We start from the raw sequence: 20791 nt of genomic DNA, 5'->3' as shown, positions 1-20791 counted from the left end.
CCGCAAGTGAGAGTTAAAGCCTAAAAGCATGGTTTTAAAAAATGACCTGTAAAGGGAGTCATTCTAGTCATTAGTTTTTGGGTTGACGGTGCGATCGTTCGATTGGAATGGATAGTCCATTTGGACAAAAAAATGATCAATAAAAACCGTTGAATGGGTCAATGGGTCAACAGGTCGTTGACTGATTTAACGATTTTTGGCCAGGGACCGGGTTTGGAGTAAAACGGAACTGATTGTCTGGACGGTTTTCAGGTTGAACGGCCCGACCATCTGGATCAACGGTGGTTCAAAAACCATGCCTAAAAGGTGCATCAGCCCTAGTTTGCCAGCCCACTCAGGCACATTAGGGTGGGGTTGACACTAGATCTATTTACAAGCTAGACTAGGCCAGGTTCAGACCATGCTTTGCCTCTTTATTTACAGAAAATGTTTAGGCCCAAGCCTAGATATTGAATCTGAGCCCCGCCTTATATGAAGCACAAAGCCTAGCTTGGACATAAAATGTCTTACTTATATGTAATTTAACAAACTAATATTATATGCAAGGTGCCAACTAGTTGGTTGGTATGATCTTTCAGCTGATTGTAGTGGAAACTTGGGATTGAATCCCGCATGTACTAGTGTTGGGGGTTATTGGCTTGGGGATGGGTAGCCCATCCTCCAAATTATATTATGTTAATTTGATAATAACTTAGTTCATAAATTAAAAAAAAAGGTATTTGTTAAATTAATATATTAGATATCTATATATTATTTATATATATATTAATTATATATAATATTATTGGGTTAGACTTGGGCTGGGGCGAAACTTATTTGAAAAAACCTAAGTCCAGTCCAAAAAAAGTTGGGTTTGATGCTTAGAGCCCAAGCCTAATTCTACATGTCTAAAATTTTGTGCAAGCCCAATAAAAAACAAATCATGTGGGCCGGGTTAGGCCGTAAGCTTTGAATCATCACTTATTTATATTGCACTTCTATTCGGTGTGTGACAAGTGTCTAGCCTCATATGCAGGGTAAAAGTGCACAAATATGCCTAGCTCTAAACAATCGAAAAGACATTTATAGTTCGGTGATGGAGGTGAAGAGGAGAGAAAGTAATGGCAGTGTTCTCGGTTGAGGTTCATTGATGGTGAAACAAAGGAACAAGAAGGGAGATAGACATAGGGGAATCTTAGTAGGGGTTCAATGTTGAATGATGGCGGAAAAGTATGGACCGCAGGTACTACTTGTTGTAGAATGGCTGATCTTTTTGGTAACAGACAATGGGCCAATGGGGGAACAATGAATGGAGCTTGAGTGTTTGATGCAGAGGTTTCCTATGACGTTAACCATTGTTGAATTTCGGGCCTGATTTGGTTGCAGCTGAATAGGGGAGAGGAGGAGACGGTACGAAGGAGGCAATGAAGGAAGAAGAAAAAGGAGGAGAGAGAGAGAGAGGAATCCATTGATGATGTGAGCTAAAATCTGATATGTGGTGAGAAGTGAACCGTAGCGGTTGAACAGGCATTACAACTCACTTTGACCCCGTTCTTTTTTTGGAGTTTGCAGTGTTTTTGAACTGTTATTTGATTCGGATGGTCGGACAGTTTGGCTTGGAAATCGTCCTAATTGCTTCCGTTTTATTCTTAATCTGTTCTTGGGCAAAAAACCGCTGACTTGGGTGATTGAACCATCTACCCATTTGACCCGGATAGCAATTCACGGATACAATAGAGAGAGAGAAAGAAAAATGATCTCAGATCTGTGACAAGAACGATCTCAGATCTGAGATCACTAAATCCTAAATACAGCAGAGAGAAGAAAAAGAAGAAGAAGAAGATTGCATAGGTCAGAGACGGGAGAGCTCTCCTCCTCCTCCTTCCCTCCTTCATTCTTTCCTTCCTTTCTTTCTATCCTTTCTCTTTTTCCTCTTTTTTTTTTTTCTTTTCTCTTCTTCCTTTCTTTCTTTTTTTCCTTCTTTTTTTCTTTCTTTCTCAGCCCACAACCACACCCTCTCTTTTCTCATAAAAACTTACAAGTCTAAAAGACATTTGCCCTAATAATTCAAACCGTTCAACTTGGACAATCGAACCGGTGACCACAACAGTTCCGTTTCTGGGCCAATTTTTTAAACCTTGGGATTTTGAGAAGGGGGAAGTTGGTCAATGGGATTTTGGTTCCCATTGATTAAAAAACCCATATTATTTTTTTTTAATTTATGTGGGATCTAGAAAATTTATTTGCCCTATGTATCACTTACTCGCCTATCTTAGGGGTGTCAATTGGACTGGATTTGGTCTAATCTAATGTGAATTCTTTACAAATGGATCAGGTCCAATCCAATTCAGTGAATATTTTGAACCATTTTGGATCGGTCCAATTCAATGTTTAGACCATCCAATATATTCAAATTTATTTTAATTTAGATTGGTCTTAACCCAAACCCGGTCCATTAACACTTATATTCTTGTATCATATCAATGAAACAGATATTGGCTTAATCCAATCCAATCTAATCTAATAAATATTTTAGACTGGATTGTTCCAATCTAATATGTATTTTTGGTCCGCATTGCGAACTTCCTAAAAGCGAATGGCGCCTTTGATTCTAAAGAGAGGGGTTCAAAGTTGTTTCATCTTTTACTGAAAAGAGTTTTCAAACGGTGGGGCTTAACACCTTTTTATTAGTTGTTGCATGAAGTAAGACTCCTGCCACATGCCTAGGGACAGATGTTATTCTTTTGTTGCGTTAGAGTGAAGTTAGTATAGGAAACCCAAATTGCAAGAAGAGGTGATACCTCGAGTCATTCGCTTCTTTATGGGTGCACCAGATTTCTCGCTGAGCAACGATTCTCTTCACCATTGGTTAATTATGAGTACATTGATTCACCATGTTCGTCTATAAGGAACACTGTCTTCTAACCCTTATTATAAATTGCAACCTATGGGGATTTCTAAATACTACCTTTTCTGCGAGATCCAAGTTGAGATTCCAGGTTTTTCAGGTTTGTTTCTTGGTTCCATTTTGTTCCTCTTTAGTTTCCCACTTATTCCTGCAACGATATTCATCATTTTTTCTTTTTTTCTTATCTTCAGAAGTTATCATATTCTCTTGGTCAAATGGGAGAGACGGAAAAGAATGAGGCTTCAAGCGAAGTGGAAAAGAAAGAAGAGGAAAAACATGATAAAAAAGATGAACACGAGGATGCAAAAGAGAATGAAGACAAAGGAGAAGAGAAATCAAAGGATAAGAAGAAGACGAAGAAGAAGGATAAGGACAATGATGGTGAGGGTGAGGAAGGTAAAGAAAATGATGGCAAAGAGAAGAAAAAGAAGAACCCCGAGGATAAAAAGGATCCTGTAAAGCTCAAGCTCAAGCTTGAGAAGATTGAAGCTAGAATGCAGGATTTGGCAGCAAAGAGAGAAGAGATCCTAGAGCTTATCAGCGAACTCGAACAGGGCAATGCAAATGCCTCGACTGAGGCGTGAGGCCTGTACTACTGGCTCTTGTTCTTAGGGGGATAGATTAATTGCAGTCACGCAAAGAAGAAACTAAGGCTGAGTATGGAAGAAGTATAAATATAAATATGTAGAATGCAAAGCCTTAAATTTTGTATGTATTTGTACTGTATTTGTATTTGTATTTGTATTCAGTATAAATACATACAAAGTAATGCAAAATATAAAGGTTTTGCACTTTATAAATTTGTATTTGTACTCCTAAGTATTCCTCTTGCCGTTGCAGATAGATAGAATGACGCTATGCCATAGTAATATAAGAAGCAGATTAGTACTCTATTTGAAGTGTATATAGACCTACTGATCTTGGTGTCTCACCAGATTCCCTCGTGTATATACATGAGATGACAAGAAAAAGGATGAATGAAAAAACAAAAAATAAATAAACAAGAGAAGGGTGAATATCACTATCATGTATTTTGGACTATAATTGTAGAATATCGTATCTTTTGCTTATTTATGCTACCAACATTTATTTTGAGTCAGTAGTCACTTTTGTTATTTGTTTATTTGATCTATAGCCTTGATGTTTAGAGAGATGATTTAGTTTTAAGGCTTGATTTTTTTTTTTCATTGCGTCACTTAACTAGGTAATTGCATTTATCCCTATTCTTTTAATCATAAATTTTACCCAGATAAGTTTAATAAGTGATCATTTACCATATAAATTTTATCATTAGAAAGGGATAATTTTGTTCAATAGGCTGTGTTTGGTTGCAATGCAAAGAAATTTGTACTGATGCAAAACCATGGAAGTGCAAATGATTTGTGTAAATCTGACCTATTTTTGTTTTAAATTTCAGCTTATTTTGTTTGATTGTAATACAAATGAAATAAATTAAGACATGAAACATTTGTATGTTTTACATTTACACTCCTATGCATTTATTTGCACTGCAACCAAAAACAGCCATGATGTTTTAATAACTTCCCCTCCTCTAGAAAATTCGATTTACTGTGGAACCCACAGTTATTCATATGTAGGTAAGTTTGTCAACTTGTTCGTTGACCAATTTACCCCCTTTCACCAGGTGAAAAACGAACATACCCTTGTAGATAATTCACATATCTGAGATGATTATTGCTTTTTTTTTTCCTTTTCTATCTAAGGATAGTAGAAATGCCAAAATCATATTGCTTTTATCCAATCTATCTTGAGAATCTAGCTACCGAGAAGAATCCTGGTCTGATCTCCTCAACATTAATTCCTCGATAACCTTAGAACAAATATTGCACAGAGAATTGTTGTTAGAAGGCAAGCGTGAACATTCCAAAGACAAAGAACAAAGATAATAGGATATAATGAGAGTCACATGATAATAACCCACTAGACGACCTGTTCTAAGAACTCTTGAATCAATTTGTTATGCGCACCCAGAAGCTAGAAAACAAGTTGTAGTTGATCAGGTTAGAACCTTAAGGAAACTAAGTCCTTAGAGAATCAAATCTTGAAGACGCCACAAAGGTTGATCACTCCCTTGATAAGTCAAGATATTGTATTCTACCAAGAACACAAGAAGGCAAAGCTAAGCTTGCTAAAAATACCTCTATATTATTGATGATTTCGTTTTACATAATTATAGTTTTTATATAGGCATGTAAACATCATTATCTTATAAGGAAACTCTTAATTTAATCATGTAAACATCATTATCTTATAATGAAACTCCTAACTAATGAGGATCCCTTTAATTTAGAAAAATAAATCTACCTTGATATAGGAATTCTTTTAAAAGACTACAACTAATGACAACTAAGCATAGAAAAGTCAAAGTAAAACAAAACAAGACAAAAACAAGCTCAACATGACAAAACAATCCCATCAGTACATCTTAGCATACTGATTGAACATTTCCTTATCATGTCCATGCGCCTTGGTCTTATATCATAGATTCCAAGCTTTGTTCTTTCAGATCAAAGCCTTGTACATCGTCTTGCACATAAAGATAAGTGATTATCCTTGGTGAAACTTTGAAAACTTCTAGAACAGTTTTAGAATCTTCTAGAACAGTTTCTTTGTTATGCACTTCCATGATTAAGCTTTATAAAGCCTCTTTCATCACCTTTATCATTGCCCTGGTCATTGGACTACCGATTCCTTGCAAATGATCTTAAGAAGATTTGGGAATATTAACTTGAGCCATTTGGCCAACACCTCGATCTCCATTATTCCATGCCACTTTCAAACAAAATTAGTGGGTTGGGCCAATAATTAAACTAGTGGAGTTTCATGGGTTGATTGTATCACTTAATTTATTATAATCCAATTAAATATTTTGCCAAAAGAGGACAGATACATGCATTGGGAAAATTTCTTAAAATTGTGCTTTTTAACAGTCTTTTTTTTTTTTGTTATTTTTCATCCTTCAAACTCCAACCCCTCCACCTTGATAAAGTGGGTCTTGATCCCAAGTCCTCCAAGTCTCCACTACAAACAGTGAGAGACCTTCAGACGGATTTGTGCATAAATGTTTGTCTTAAGTAGGGCTATTTCCTATTTGGCAAGTGCCAACAACAGTGGCGCAGCCCACCTCACGGTATGGTTTCCTCATTAGAGACCATCTGGGCGCTTTAGTATTTGGCAGATCAATTCCCTTGGACAACTTATCTCCTCTAGAGGCTGAAGCTACAGCGATGCATGAAGGTCTGAAATTTTTGGTTGCAATGTCCATTTCACTCGGCCATTATAGAAAGTGACTCCCAAAAGATTTGTCAACTTCTGTTGGATGGGTCACTTTCCCCTCCCATATGCTTGTCATTGATTGCAGAAGTTTCATTTCTAGCTTTCCATCTCACAAAAGAAAGTACATTCTATTAAACAAAAGAAGAGGGGGTATATAGGAATATTCTTATATATGTATTGTTGTTTTTATTTTTTATTTTTATTGTTGTGAATTATAAAACAATAAAACGTGTTTGGTGCAGTTATTGCTCTTAATGCAACCTATATATGTATATATTTATTGCATTACTATCAACTAGTGGGTCCCCTGTAATGCACGGAAAAAAGATGCTAAGGCATATTGGGCTTAAAACTTATTATTCTATGGAGCTATGCAATCCTAGGGTAGGGATGACATTTTTTTCCCATCCTCGTCGAGTACCTGACCTCCCCGATCAGGCGGGGATGGGGATGGAGACTATGTTAGCGAGGACAGTGTGGGGATGGCTCGATGGGATTAATAGGAATACCTTATTGGGGATGGGGAGTGAAGTCTATACCCCACCGACCCCAATTATATATATTAAATATATGTATACATATTCTATTAAATATATAGTATTATTTATGTTATTTATAATATTATTTATATTATATATATCAAAATTTATTCAAAATGTCATTTGTATTTTAAATTTTCCTTTATTTTAAATAAACACATTTCTGAAAGCAAACTTTTAATTAAAAGAAATCAGGGATTTAGGTCTCCGATGGGGAACCCGTCTTCGTCAAAGATCATGGATGTAGGCTGAATTTTTCCCCAATGGGGATCGGGGTCAAAGACGGTGACTAATTTAAAACTTGGGGCTAGGATGGAGAGTATGATCCTTGCCTCGAACCCGCTCATTTCCATTCCTACCTAAGGGGTCATACCCTTAACCCATAAGCATAGTTTCAATAATTATGGAAATCTATAAATGTAGTATCTTATACTTATGAAAACTATTAAAATTTTCCAATTATTTATTTAAATAATTCAAAGTTTATAATTTATATTAAATTACCAAAATCACTAATTAATGCTAAAATATTAAGTAAATATCAAAATTACTAAAAATATAAACAATAATTTTATATTTATTGAAATTAATTTCCACTAAAAATTTCTAATTATTATCTAACAATATCATTAAATATTAATAAATTGATCAAAATTACTAAAAATATCAATAACTACTTATTGCTAAAAATTAGTGATAATATCAAGTAATTTTTAGTAATTAAAATTTCCAATTTAACAAAATTAAGAAAAATTATAGTTTAGGTGTTGATATTTACTGAATAATATTTAATAATATCAGTAATTATTGAAAATATTAAAATATTTCACAAATTAATTTAACTAATTAAGTTAATCACATTTTTGGGTTTAGATGATTTATTGGACATGTAATATAGATTAAGAGGTGTTTTAAGAGGAATTTTAGGTGGTAGAGATAGTTTAGAAAAATTTTAGGGGTTAGCTAAGCTAAGTGATTGGAAACATGAGAGAGAAAGTTGGAGTGGGCCTCTAGTGGAGAAGATCTGAGAGCTGCCACGTGGCTACATGGAAGGGCTGGGAAGGGTTAGGGAGAAAGGAGAGAGCATGAAGGAGATTTTTTAATTCCAATAATTTAAATAATTGGATTTTTTTAATTTCAGTTATTTCAATAATTATATTTTTTAGTATTAATTTCAATTTCAGTAATTGGACTATACTACATTATAATTTTAATTTTTGCAATTAGATTTTTTAATTAACTTTCACAAAAAAATAATTAATTATTTATATTTTAAATTATAATTGATAATTTCAAATATTGATGGATAATTATTTTTGATAATTAAATATTTTCACTAATTGTCAATAATATTTATCTAATAATTATCCATCAATATTTGAAATGACCAAAATTAGTAATTTTATGAAAACAAATTACTAAAATTTCTACAAAATCAATAATTTGATGACTTTCCAATTTACCAAAAAACCAAAATAAATTACCAAAACTAATTTTCAAAAATATCAATTATTATTTAATTTCAATAATTAATTTTGAAAATAATATCAATATAAAATGACAATTTCAAAATTTTCAAATTATTAAAAAATAATAATTAATTAGTGAAAACAATTACCCATCGACATTTGAAAAGTAACCACATGTTTTTTTTTTCCAAAAAAAAGATAACCATTCATTAGCAAAAAGACTTGTAAGGTTCAGAACTATTTCCTTGACGTGCTTCACTTGCCACTCTTCGTCTTCCATACCATCATTGATACTATTTACAACACCTTGTGCATTAGAAAATAAAATAGTAGATGTGATTTTGTGAGCGATTGCCGCCTCGAGACCATCAACTACAACCCACCATTCGGCTTGGGAGCTTGATGATGCTCTAACTGTTATGCTATCTATCATCACCACAGAGTTGGTATTGGTTAGAATTACACAACCAGTACTTGATGCACCACTTGCTGGGTCAAAGGAACCATCAACATAAATATGATATATGATGCTTAAGTGTTTTTGTGTGAATCTCTGCGTAGATGCTCAGTCAGGCAGAGGCTCTGTTGTATGGATCAAGTATGAATATGCTTGTTGTAGAGTCTGTACAGGATCAGGTTTTCTCTGATGGTGTAAGAGAGCATTTTGGGTGCCCCATATGAGTCTGAATAGAACAAGAAATTTCCTGAAGTATTGAATCTAGTGATTTCAGTTTTATATTCGACCAGTTGTGAATAAACTGATCTAATTGGAGGCTTTTGACTTCATCTGGATTGATGCCAATTTGTGCAGTGGGCCATACAGCTCTTGCAAAGTCACATTGAAGGAAAAGGTGCTACCAGGATTCTATTTCCTTGCTGCAAATCTGGACACTAGGCCTTCCACATGAATATTTGGAATCTGAATGGGACCTTAGCCTTCCATAGCATATTCTAGTTAATATTTGGACCAGAACTTGATGGCCCTAAAGCTTTGAAGAACTTGTATCTTGATTTGACACAGTATTTGCCTTTTTTGGATTCTTTCCATAATAGTATGTTTGTTGTGTTAGAGGGGGGCCCACTTATTTGAGTGATATGATTAATGGACCCTTGTTTAATAATTTGTGTCAACATTGTGGTGTTCCATTGTCCATTTTCATCCCATAGGTCTTTCACCTTGATGTTATTTAAATTTATCATCGGGTTTATCCTTAAATTATGGATATCCTGTAGCAAGAGATGGGATCCAAGGATCCTGGATGTGTATTTCCTCACCCTTTTATCTGATCTAACAGGTCAATGACTTGTTTCCACCATCTTGAATGATTGGATCTCTTTTTTAATTGGAATATGGAGCCATTTTATATATGTTTCTCTCTTCTTACCCGGGCCCACAACTCTTATTTTGATGAGAGTAAGCACCAAATCTGTTTAGCAAATAGAGCTTTATTAAACATCTCCAATCTTTTAAAACCTAGCCCTCCCTCCTTTTTCGGCTTGCATATTATTTTCCAAGGAATAGTGTGAGTGCCTCTTTTTGTGTTGTTTCCTTCCCACCAGAATCTCTTTTGAATCTTCTCCAATTCTGTAATTGTTTTCTTCTTTAGGATAGAATGAGCCATAGTGTACATGGGTAAGACTTGTAAGACTGACTGAGTTAAAGTTGTTTTACTTGCTTGAGATAGCATTTTTTTCCTTCCAAGTTGCTAACTTTGTATTTACTCTGTCCAAGATATCTTGGTGAGCCATATTCATATTTCCTTGGTAACAGATTTTGGCCCCCAGGTATTTTTCTTGAGATTTCATCAGTCTCATCTTTAGAATAGATGTTAAAATCTTCTTTTATTTTTTTTTCTATGTACACCCTTACTAAAATATACCACTGACTTTGCTAAGTTTATTTTCTCCCCTGACCATTCCTCAAATTTCGCCAAGATCTCCTTGACTAAGCACAATCATCCGCAAATAATAAATGTGATATAGGTGTTCCATTTCTGCATATTCTAATGCCTTGTAGTTCCTTCTTATTTTCAGCTTCCATGATTAGACTGGATAGGGCTTGCATTCCAATGATGAATAGGTAGGGTGAGAAGGGATCCCCTTGCCTAATTCCATTTTCTAGCTCAAAATACTTTTAGTGTTCCATTGATTTTTACTGAGAATTTTGGTGTAACTATGCATTTCTCTATCATTTTACACCATTTCTCACGGAAGGCCATGCCTTTTAACATTTCTATCAAAAAATCCCTCCTTATTTTGTCATAGGCGCTAGACTTGTCAATCTTCATGAAGGCCCAACCTACACCTTTCTTCTGATTTTTCATTTTATTCATAACCTCTTGAACCATGATGATATTATCCACACTTTGTCTCCCCTTTATGAATGCATCTTTGTTGGGAGCTATCAGTTTGTTTAGTTTTTGTTGCATTCTAAGCGCCAATCACTTTGCTAACACTTTGTATATCACATTATAGACACTGAAGAGTCTATATTGTTGAATTTGGCTATGGGGAACTCCATTGTGTGAAAGAAATCTCTAACCATCTTGCATACGTCTTCTTAATTTGGCTATGGGTCAGTATTTCTGATAGAAGAAAGAAGGGAAACCATTTGGTCCTAGTGCAGAGTGCGGATTCATAGATTTTACAATTCTTTCTATCTCCTCATTTGATGGTGGAATTAACAGTTCCTTAGCCTCCTCCTCAGAGAGTTTGTTTAATACTAGATTTTAAATATTCAATTCCTCCTCTCTTAGCTCACTACTTGTGTGGATAGCATGAGCCTTAAACATTTCAGCTATATCTTCCAACTGCATTATTTCGCCATTCTCTTTTTTTCAGGAATTGTAGAGAGTTTCTTCTCCTCCTAAAATTTGTCATTTGATGAAAACACCTTAGTGTTCTTGTCTCCCTCCTTTAACCATGTGTCTCCTAAAATTAACAAACCGGTGTTCAAGTTGCAGCAAAGCACCAACGTTCTGCATGATTATCACCGTACAGATGTCGTAAGTGTTATAGTAGGGTTTTTTTTTTTACAATAGTTGTCAACATGCGAGGGTTTTAGCTATTGTGTTCACTTGAACACAATAGTTCTCAACCGGTATTCCAATGCAGTAAAACACCGGTGTTTTGCGAGTTTGGCTCCGATTAGAGCAAAGCCTATTAGAGCAGCCTTTACTATCTTGCATTAAGAATATTTTCTTATTTATGTGTTTTATTTCATGAAAAAATATTTCCAATAAAAGGTTGTAAAAGGTAGTTGGAGCGGTGTGGGCACGAGTTTGCCCTGATTGAAGCCAATCTCGTGTTCTGCATGACTATCGCTATATGGATGCTAGTGAGCGTTCTAACAATCTTTTTTGGCTGAAAAATGACAAATAGCATCTTAGCGTTCTACCAGTGGGAGGCAATCTGAGAACATACTTGTTCAAACGGTGACCCTTCTTGAATCAAATTGAAAAAATGAGGATTCAAGCAACACAGATGCAACGATAAATCGATTCCAAGTTGAAATTCAAATGTTCTGCTTGATCTCTAAACATCATAAAAAAGAGTGAAAACGGGAAGGAAAAATAGGTGAAGAAGAGAGGCCTTACCAATATGTTTCAGTTTGAATGGGAAGACTTACCAATCTGTTCAAACGGGAAGTTTGAAAATGTTTGTGAAAAGAAAGGGGGAAGGAGAAGGAAACTCGAGTTTCCTTTTCCCTTAGGGTCTGTTTGATTGCTGGGAAAATGATGAGAAAATGGAATATTCCCGAATGATTCTCCCTTTCTTGCGTTTGTTTACGGGTAAACAGTGTTTTGGGACGAGAAACAAGAGGGACGTGGGATCCCAAAATTGTGTCTACATGCTGCATCTTATACAACCATGTCATGGGTGTGGATCCGTATGATTTCATCATGCATCAGTATGATCGAGAAGCAGTTGATACTGAGGATGATGTAGGAATTGATGATTTAAATGATGATAGAGTAGACAATACACAAATCTCCCAACTATCTCAATGAGCTAGTAAAAATGAACAATCAAGGAAAGGAACTCATCTCAGAGAAGAAATAGCTACCCAAATGTGGGCTGATTATGTCTTGTATCGATCTAGGGCTCGACATTAATTTCTTCCTGTTGTTTAACTCTTTCTTTCTAATATAACTTTTGTTATATAACTTTTTTTCTGTGTGCACTCACTTCTTTAACTGATTATGATGTTTGGTTTTATTAATTGCCTATTGCTATTTATACACAAATACCTTGTATTAATTGGTGTTATGGATATATATTGTTGATTTGCATTGTTCATTTGATTGGCATGAAACAAAAATGGACTCTTCTAGCTCTCATCTTAAAAACAAGACTGGAAAAACAAATATGAATTGGACACAGGACATGGATAATTTACTCATTGACACACTTGCTGAGCAGGTTAACCTTGGAAACAAGGTTGACAAAAGTTTCAAATCACCGACTTACACTGCAGCGGCACGTGCTATTAGCACTAAGTTTTCAGTTGAATGTACTCAAGACACATACGAAATAGGCTGAAAACAATCAAGCGGAATTTTGTAATATTAAAAAACCTTTTGAATCAAAGTGGCTTTGCGTGAAATGATTCAACCAAGACAATAGATGCAACACTTGATGTTTGGGCTACATATATTGAGGTAAAATAGATTAACAACACTTATACTTTAAACACTTGGTTTACAAATTATATGAAAGATGACTTATTAGTATGAAATGTGACTTATTATGGAACTCCCATGGTAAATGAGCAGGCACATCCAGAGGCAAAGCAGTTTAGACGAAAAAGCATTCCAAATTATGACCAATTGGCATTGGTATGTGGAAATGATCAAGTGACTGGAAATGGTGCCTTTATAGCCAAGGAGCTAAATAAGCAAGATGCAATTTCTGCAACTACCACTAGTGCAACATCGAATGTTGAGCATGTGTTTGATGACATTGATGAGGCTAAGAATTGTGGAGATCCTAACCTTCAAGCAAAGCCGGTGGAGGGAAGTAGTTTTGCAGAAGGAAGAGTTTTAGGAAAACGAAAGTCATATGCTACAATTGTTGCTGAACAAGTGCAAGACATTGCTACACATCTCGAGAAACTTTGTATCTGTAGTTGAGAGAGGGTTTGGTTTATTTAGCAAGGAAAAGGTGTATGCTGATGTTATGAGCCTAGAAGGATGTTCAATAGCATTTTTTATGAAAGCATATGACTTCTTAGCTGAGTCTGAAAGTCGAGTTATGACATTTTACGGAGTGAAGCCAAATTTGAGGAAGGCATGGCTTCAAATGAAGTTAGGGCCTCCATATTGAAGGGATGGATAAAAGACTTAAACTATTATAACTCACATTTATTAAAAACTAGGTACTAATTATATATGACAAAAACTTGTTTTGATGGTTGAGCCTTTGCGTCCATTTTGTATATTTTTTGGGGATGCATTGGCAATTTGATTGTTGTCCCTTTTTTTTGTGATGGTCAATTTACTTGTATTAGGTGGAATGAATTGTTATATTTTACCACAAATGGATTTATTGGTATATGGATGATTATGACTACATGGAATGAATAGGTTGAACTATTGGCATTGATGAACTAATTACAGGTTAAAGACAAATTCAAATGATTTATTGATGTATGTATGATTTTTTGAATGAAATATATTATTGAATGCAACTTCTTTGATGTACCAATATGTCCAAATAATAGAGCAATTTTAGTTTCTAGTAGTTTCTTTTATGAATGCATGCACAGGTTTTCTCACAAAAATTTTCTCAGTAAACAAACACTAGAAAGTGGATTTTCTCAGCAAACAAGCACATTACAACTAACTGAGAAAATAAATTTTCCTTTTCTCATCCCATCATTTCTCAGTCCAATTTTCTCAGCAATCAAATAGACCCTTAGGTTGCTCATCAAGGAAAATGTCCACCTCACGACAGTGTAATGAGGTGGCCAAACACTAACAGCCCTAATGACGTGGCGATAAATGGTTGATAAATCTTTGATGAGGTGTTGAAATGAGAGAGGAAGAAGGGAATGATGAGAGATGGCTTTATGAGGGAGCAAAGAAGGCTAAAATAAAGAGGGGCTGAGAGTTATGGGTTGGGTTAAGAAAAAAAAACGAGACCATGAAGTGACATGTTTTTACTTTATTATTTATATATATATATATATATATATATATTTCAAATATTTTTTAATTGGGAAGGCAATATAGGAATATTCCTTGTGCTGGTTGAGTCTTTGAGATCATGGCAAAGTCACAGTTAACAAATAACAAATTAACAACCCAACTGGCCAACCATGAAGCGTTAGTATCCTCTTATATACGCGTATCACGTAGAGTTTGACTTGGAACTTGGGAGTGGGTCGGGATCATAAACGGCCCAATCTAAAACGGGCCCAATATACCTGCGAGGCTCACAACACAACATAATCAACATGCCTACCTGCGGGCTGCGGCTGCGAGTGCGAGATGTTCTGAATTTTTCATGCGAGTCGACTGTCGATGTTTTCTCTTCGGTCCTCTTGGAAGCACGTGATACATTCAAAATGTGGAATCAGGACCCACCACCATCAACTATATCGGCCTATGTACAAGACATAATAGCTAATCACAGCCATCCAAAATGTGGGCCCTCCTCTCAACCTTCAACTCTCAATCCTCCTCCCATCATGTGTGAATCTCGTTGACAACTCAATCCAACTGTGAAGTGTCAGTGTGAACTGTCTCTTTATGGTTCATCATGATCATTTGTAGGGTTATGTCAGAGCCAGAGAAGAAGGCCATCGTTAATTTAATCAGATGGCCGCAATTATTTAATCTGTTTGAATTTTGACCTTAATATGCCACGTCGCCACATTATCAACCGTTGGATTGGGAACGGATATAAAGATTCCAGTAAAACGGTGAGTGAAACACATTAGCACAATCATCGATTGAGAAGGTTCCTGACCAACGGTTAAGGATTAGCCTCAGGTCGACGCGACGGGACGGGATCCATTGAAGTTGCAAACAAAAAACTCTCCACACAGTCTGAAATCTGAAAGCAGGCGCATCCAGTCGCACATTGGGAGCATCTCCGATTAATTTTGCATACAGGTACGGGAGATATTCTCGATGTGTGGACGGATGCCCAGGTCGACATCCTCGTTTATCCTCCACAAAATTCACACCATCCCTTCCCGATATTTTTAACACTTCTGAATCGAGTTACCGATAAATTAATATCTCCCGAAACTTTGATGAAAACCGAGCCCGTTCACCAGTTATGCGATTTTCTTTTTCTTTTCCTCTTTCTGGTTTCCATTTCCCAAAGTGAAAATCAACGGTCGAAAGAGCGAGTATCTTCGACTCGCTCGATCGGACGGTTTTTACTCTATAGAAAATGCCTTGCAGGCCTTCCTTAGAAAAAAGCCGAACTTAGGGTTTTCCTTTTAATTTTCCCTTCCACTGTCTCTGTCTGTCTCGACCGAGAGGTTTCTCTGCAGCTCTGCTTTCTCCGTCTCTCTTCCTATCTTATTATTCTGGTATTCTTTTTCCCCTTAATCGCAGAAAACATGGTGAAGGGTCCTGGTCTCTATTCCGACATCGGCAAAAAGGCCAGAGGTGCTTGTCTCTTCCCTGCATTTCTCATTTAAAATCTCTGCTTCAAGTTCATTTCTTCAATTATTTCATTTCTCGTTTTTCTCGTATGTTTTGCTTGTAGATCTTCTTTACAAGGATTACCAGAGCGACCACAAGTTCACACTTACTACCTATACTTCCACTGGAGTTGTGAGTTTCTCTATATGTTTTGTCCTTTTAATTTATTTTTATTCCTTTTGATTTATGCGGTTGTGTGACTGATCCATGCAAGTTTTTCTCTAATCCAAATGCTTCTGGAAATAAAGATCGTTTTCAGATTAGTAACCTCTAAAAAATTGCAATATTTATGTACATTACTGTTTTTTCTTCTTTCTGTTTTTTTGTATATGGCTTTCCATATAACGTTACTACATTATCATGCTTTCTAGGATATGATTTGCTTGTATGCCTGTACCCAAGTCCTGATGTGGTTTTGTAATATTCAGTCAGTGGATCAATGACGTGGACTACTTCGTATTATTATTTTTGTTGAATTGTTAATCTTTTTACTTGATATATTGTGATGTAAATATTACAATACACGCTTTTTGGTGTTTCTGCAATGTATGGCAATATCTGTTGTATTTATGAGGCATTTTCTGGCAGGATTCTAGATTGACTTGTAAGCCCTTTCGCAATTGATTCCATAGCACATGTGCTTTTCACTTGGTTAAAAGTTTTAATTGCTGATTTCTCTATGGGATTGGTTCTTGTGTGTGCTTTGTCTACAGAGGGAAAGAATATCTTATTTTGGTACTGTTTTTAGGAGATTTATTTGTGTTTCCCATATAACACACAACGTATTCATACAATGATATCGTGGTGGTATGGTCACTGTTTTGTTTTATTGATATGGAGAATAACCCCCTTTATGATGTGCGTCAACTGACCTAAATGTTATCATGTCCATCAACTACATTTTGTTTATGTATTACTGTATTCTTCTTTTTATATTCATTTCAGGCTGTTACTTCAACGGGAATAAAGAAAGGAGAGCTGTTTTTGGCTGATATCAATACTCAGCTGAAGAACAAGAATATCACGACTGACATCAAAGTGGACACCAACTCCAATGTAATCCATTTAAGCACTTCTCCTTTAATAAATCTGTTCTTATTTTGGACAACTATGTTAAATGTCATTCCTCGTTAACTATCATATCCTGGACCATAGTTTTCAAGGTGTCAGGGTGAGGCTAGGCGACAGGGGGGTACCTAGTCACCTAGGCAATGGATTTTTTTTTTAAGTAAAAACAAGTATTCTAGGGTAGTTCCCTAGGTTCCATATTCATATTTCCTAAATAAATATCCATAATTTTCATTAGAAAAGTATAGAAAATCAACATATTCCAGCATATTCATGAGAAGAAAAAGAAGAAAGAAAAGAAAATTCGAAAAATATAGGGGCTGATCCCCTATTTCTGTTATAGGAAAAGAAGAGAAAATGTGCTGATTGGACAACATTTTATGTTCTTTCTTACTTATTGGTTCAGGTTTTGAAGTCTTTGAGGGTTCAATACAGCATTTAGCAATGTTTGTGTTGATTAAACCCTAACAAATAAGAAAATAACAAAAAGAAATTAGTATATAAACACACTAAATGAATATTTTAGTTTAAAAATCTCTGTTTTATAATTATAACCTTAAAAAATTAAGAACATAAAAGTTTGTTACAACACGCTATAGAAAACTGCTTGGTGATTAGGTGAGGCGAGACTCCAAGGGCGCCTGCCTAGGTGTCGCCTTGACAACTATGTCCTGGACTCAGATATTGTTCATTATGCTAGAAAAACTTTGGAAGTTGTGGTTATGGATTCCTATTCTGCTTGGCATATTGATGATTTGTAACTTTTATAACAGACTAGTAAGAGACTATGTATGAGATGATTCTAACCATCTGGTTTCTACAACCCAATTTCAGTCTTCAGGAATTTGAGGTCTATGTGAATGGTTCATTTTAGTAATTCTTTTGCCTAGTTGGATCTCTTTGATGCCTTCCAACTTCCTGACTCTTTATGTGGGTGTCAGATTTTAAGCATGGACTTGCTAACCTCTTACTGCCTAAACTGAAAATCATGATTATTGGTGTCCATGGCAGAGGAATTTAGGTTGGAGAGATGCTGTAAAGTAAATTTGGGTTTTATTCTTGTGCTAAGAACTTAATTGATTAATTAGAATTAAGAAGTAAAATATGAAGCTGAAAACTGGGTTTCTGTGAAAATGAGCTTCTGTTAAAGTTTCTTGTTAAAATTGCTGTTATCCATTCACTATTGTCCAGTGTTCATTTACATCATATGGAAGTGGAAATGTTTCAATGAGGCATTACCACACCAGCATCTCTGATTAAATAAACTAGTTTATGTTTTTTACCTTTTTTTAATATCAAAGATGCAAATTATTATTTTAAACAAAGGCTCTTAGGTTTTGGATGTTACATGCAATATCAAGAAGGGGAGTTGGATTGTAACTATTGATGATAAGTGATCAGTTGGTTGAACTGCCACTTTCTTTTCCTTGATAATGTTTCCAGGTCTTTACAACTATCACTGTTGATGAACCTGCACCCGGACTAAAGACTATATTGAGCTTTAAAGTCCCTGATCAAAGATCTGGCAAGGTGAGGAATTCTTTGTCCTTTATTACTACAGATATTTAAAAATGCCATGTCGTGAGGGGTGTGTGTGTCTATAACATTTCTATGCATGAGCTATGAGGGATAAATATTTTGGATCCTATAAAAGAAAAAATGGTCACTTGATCAAGAACTATAAAATCATAGGAGCTTTAGAGTCATTTTCATTTTACAGGCCATGTTATTAAAAAGATGTTAGATGTAAGATACTGCCTGAAAATGGTGGGTACTGGTACAAGCCCCATGTACATGGGCACAGTGGGAACACATGCATGCACACAAACACAAATGAATTTATGTCAGACATTGATATGTTCTCGTGATAATGTCTCACATTGGGAAAGCTTACTAGTATTTAACAGAAGAATGACTAATTGTTAAATAACTCTAATTGTGTAACTGTTGTTTACTTCTGAGATCTGTTTAAAATTTTCTATGAAACACAGCTTTGAGTTTCATAATAGTTCATTTTGACTTTAATGTCATGTAAATAGATTAATAAAAAAATGCGGAATTCTGTTATTCCTTCACTTTAATGTCATGTAATTATACAAGTTATTAACAAGTTGTAATGTTTTAATATGCTTTTGTGATTTTTTGTGTCGTATTTCTATCTATGTAGTTCATATTATGATGTTTAGAACTTTTTGAGGCTGCAGTATGATTTACATTTGAAGTTTGTGGTTGTTAAACAGGCAGAGCTCCAGTACTTGCATGACTACGCAGGTATCAGTGCTAGCATTGGATTAACTGCAAATCCTATAGTTAACTTCTCGGGTGTGGTTGGAACAAGTGCTGCCTCCGTTGGGACTGATCTTTCCTTTGACACTGCAAGTGGGAACTTTACGAAATTCAATGCTGGTGCTAGCTTATCCAATGCTGATCTCATTGCTTCTTTGACCTTGTGAGCATTTTACTTTGTATTTTCTGTTTCTCTCTTCCTATCTTTATTTTGCTGCTGATTATGAAACTTATACCTGTTTTAAAGCTGGACTAAAAATTGTCATTTTTAGTTTACCCCATACATATATACTGAATGGTGAAACAAGATTCATGTAGCCAACCCCATATAGTCTGAATAAGGCTTTGTATATGAAGGGTTTCATATACAAGCTGGTTTGAGCCCATAGGAAATATAGCCCAACTACCGAAATTACCCGATTCCCCTACTTTAAAATGATCATTCTTGGTGTATTTGCCGTGTGATACGAGGAAATTAGGTGTTTATTTCTTTGGACATTGTCAAACTAACCGCTAGTATTCCTGTTGCAATGTAGAATTTAGTTGGTATGCCAGATTTTCTTTTGAAAGTCTTCTATTTGGCTGTCCATTTTAAACTAACCGCTAGTTCATGCTTTATTGACCAAGAATGTTCTTGGTAGAATGGTAGTGGGTGTTAAACTTCATACATTCCTGCAAACCTTACATTGAATGGTAGAACTTCTTTTTCCTTGATGATGATGATGATTGGCAATGAAGATATGTTTTTTGATGTGATTGATTTGTGATTTGATTTTTCAGGAACGACAAGGGTGATACCCTGACTGCTTCCTATTACCACATCGTGAGCCCCTTGACCCACACGGCAGTTGGTGCAGAGCTGACTCGTACATTCTCTAGCAATGACAACACCCTCACCTTTGGTACTCAGCATGCATTGGATCCCTTGACCACCGTTAAGGCTCGGCTGAACAACTATGGAAAGGCTAGTGCACTCATCCAGCATGAGTGGCGGCCCAAGTCACTTTTAACCATATCCGGAGAAGTGGACACACGAGCCATTGAGAAGAGTGCAAAGGTTGGATTGGCTTTGGCTCTCAAGCCCTAAATGAATCAACTGTTTTTTTGCTTCTCGAGGTCGAGGGGAAGAAGGGCTCCCTCCCCACCTTGGTGGAACGCAATAAGTTAGGTAGGAACAGAACAAAGTGGGTCTGTTTTTCATCTACTGACTTTTATTCTATTCCATGGTTTTACTCGGCTTCCTTCTTACTTGGTGGTGTTGTGGGTTGTAAAAATAATTCTAGCCAGTGGCATGAACTGCATAATCTTCATTCACGTTCCATCTTCCCATGTTTCTTTTTGGAAGAATACATACTTGCGCGTTAGCAGGTAGTTTACTTTCGAAAATTGTTTCATTTCAATGAATGCTGCTTTTTCACCCGATTCAAAAAAGAATCCCTCCATTGTAAGAAATTTATTACGTATCGTATCATCTTGTGAGGTGTGCACTGTGCAATGCATTCCAAATGAGCTTGTGTCGTACCCCAATTGCCAGTTCATTTTGAACGAATAGGGAGTTTCAATTTTTCCACCTAGCGATTGCGG

At 35.7% G+C, this 20791-nt stretch overlaps 2 protein-coding genes across 3 annotated transcripts; both read left to right on the top strand.

Annotated features, from left to right (window-relative positions):
- Nucleotides 1-1830: 1830 nt before the first annotated feature.
- On the top strand, nt 1831-3986 carry LOC104596843 (uncharacterized). 2 transcript variants are annotated; one of them, XM_088901816.1, is made up of 3 exons: nt 2818-2987; nt 3079-3465; nt 3500-3986. In XM_088901816.1, the coding sequence occupies exons 1-3, from the start codon at nt 2874-2876 to the stop codon at nt 3536-3538; spliced, it is 540 nt and encodes a 179-aa protein (XP_088757942.1). In that variant the 5' UTR covers nt 2818-2873; the 3' UTR covers nt 3539-3986. The 2 variants fall into 2 exon arrangements, with proteins under 2 accessions (XP_010256470.2, XP_088757942.1); XM_010258168.3 differs by having other exon boundaries at nt 1831-2987; nt 3079-3986.
- An 11475-nt stretch (nt 3987-15461) lies between these two features.
- On the top strand, nt 15462-20455 carry LOC104596835 (mitochondrial outer membrane protein porin of 36 kDa-like). The gene is made up of 6 exons (XM_010258156.3): nt 15462-15817; nt 15918-15985; nt 16799-16909; nt 18365-18451; nt 19162-19370; nt 19988-20455. Exons 1-6 carry the CDS (start codon nt 15769-15771, stop codon nt 20292-20294), a joined length of 831 nt encoding a protein of 276 aa, XP_010256458.1. The 5' UTR covers nt 15462-15768; the 3' UTR covers nt 20295-20455.
- The last annotated feature ends 336 nt before the right edge of the window (nt 20456-20791 follow it).

Source organism: Nelumbo nucifera, chromosome 3 (assembly GCF_055504915.1).
Source record: "Nelumbo nucifera cultivar China Antique chromosome 3, China Antique-T2T, whole genome shotgun sequence".
NCBI classification, from domain to species: Eukaryota; Viridiplantae; Streptophyta; class Magnoliopsida; order Proteales; family Nelumbonaceae; genus Nelumbo; species Nelumbo nucifera.
Note: the sequence above shows the minus strand (reverse complement) of the source record. Positions and strands in the feature narration are given on the sequence as shown.

Excerpts from the sequence above, each read along its gene's own strand:
- LOC104596843 (XM_088901816.1), top strand. The coding sequence starts at position 2,874 with ATGTTCGTCTATAAGGAACACTGTCTTCTAACCCTTATTATAAATTGC. Across the intron at positions 2,988-3,078 it reads TGAGATTCCAGGTTTTTCAG|AAGTTATCATATTCTCTTGG; the intron begins GTTTGTTTCTTG and ends TCTTATCTTCAG. Across the intron at positions 3,466-3,499 it reads ATGCAAATGCCTCGACTGAG|GGGGATAGATTAATTGCAGT; the intron begins GCGTGAGGCCTG and ends TCTTGTTCTTAG.
- LOC104596835 (XM_010258156.3), top strand. The coding sequence starts at position 15,769 with ATGGTGAAGGGTCCTGGTCTCTATTCCGACATCGGCAAAAAGGCCAGA. Across the intron at positions 15,818-15,917 it reads CATCGGCAAAAAGGCCAGAG|ATCTTCTTTACAAGGATTAC; the intron begins GTGCTTGTCTCT and ends TTTTGCTTGTAG. Across the intron at positions 16,910-18,364 it reads AAGTGGACACCAACTCCAAT|GTCTTTACAACTATCACTGT; the intron begins GTAATCCATTTA and ends TAATGTTTCCAG.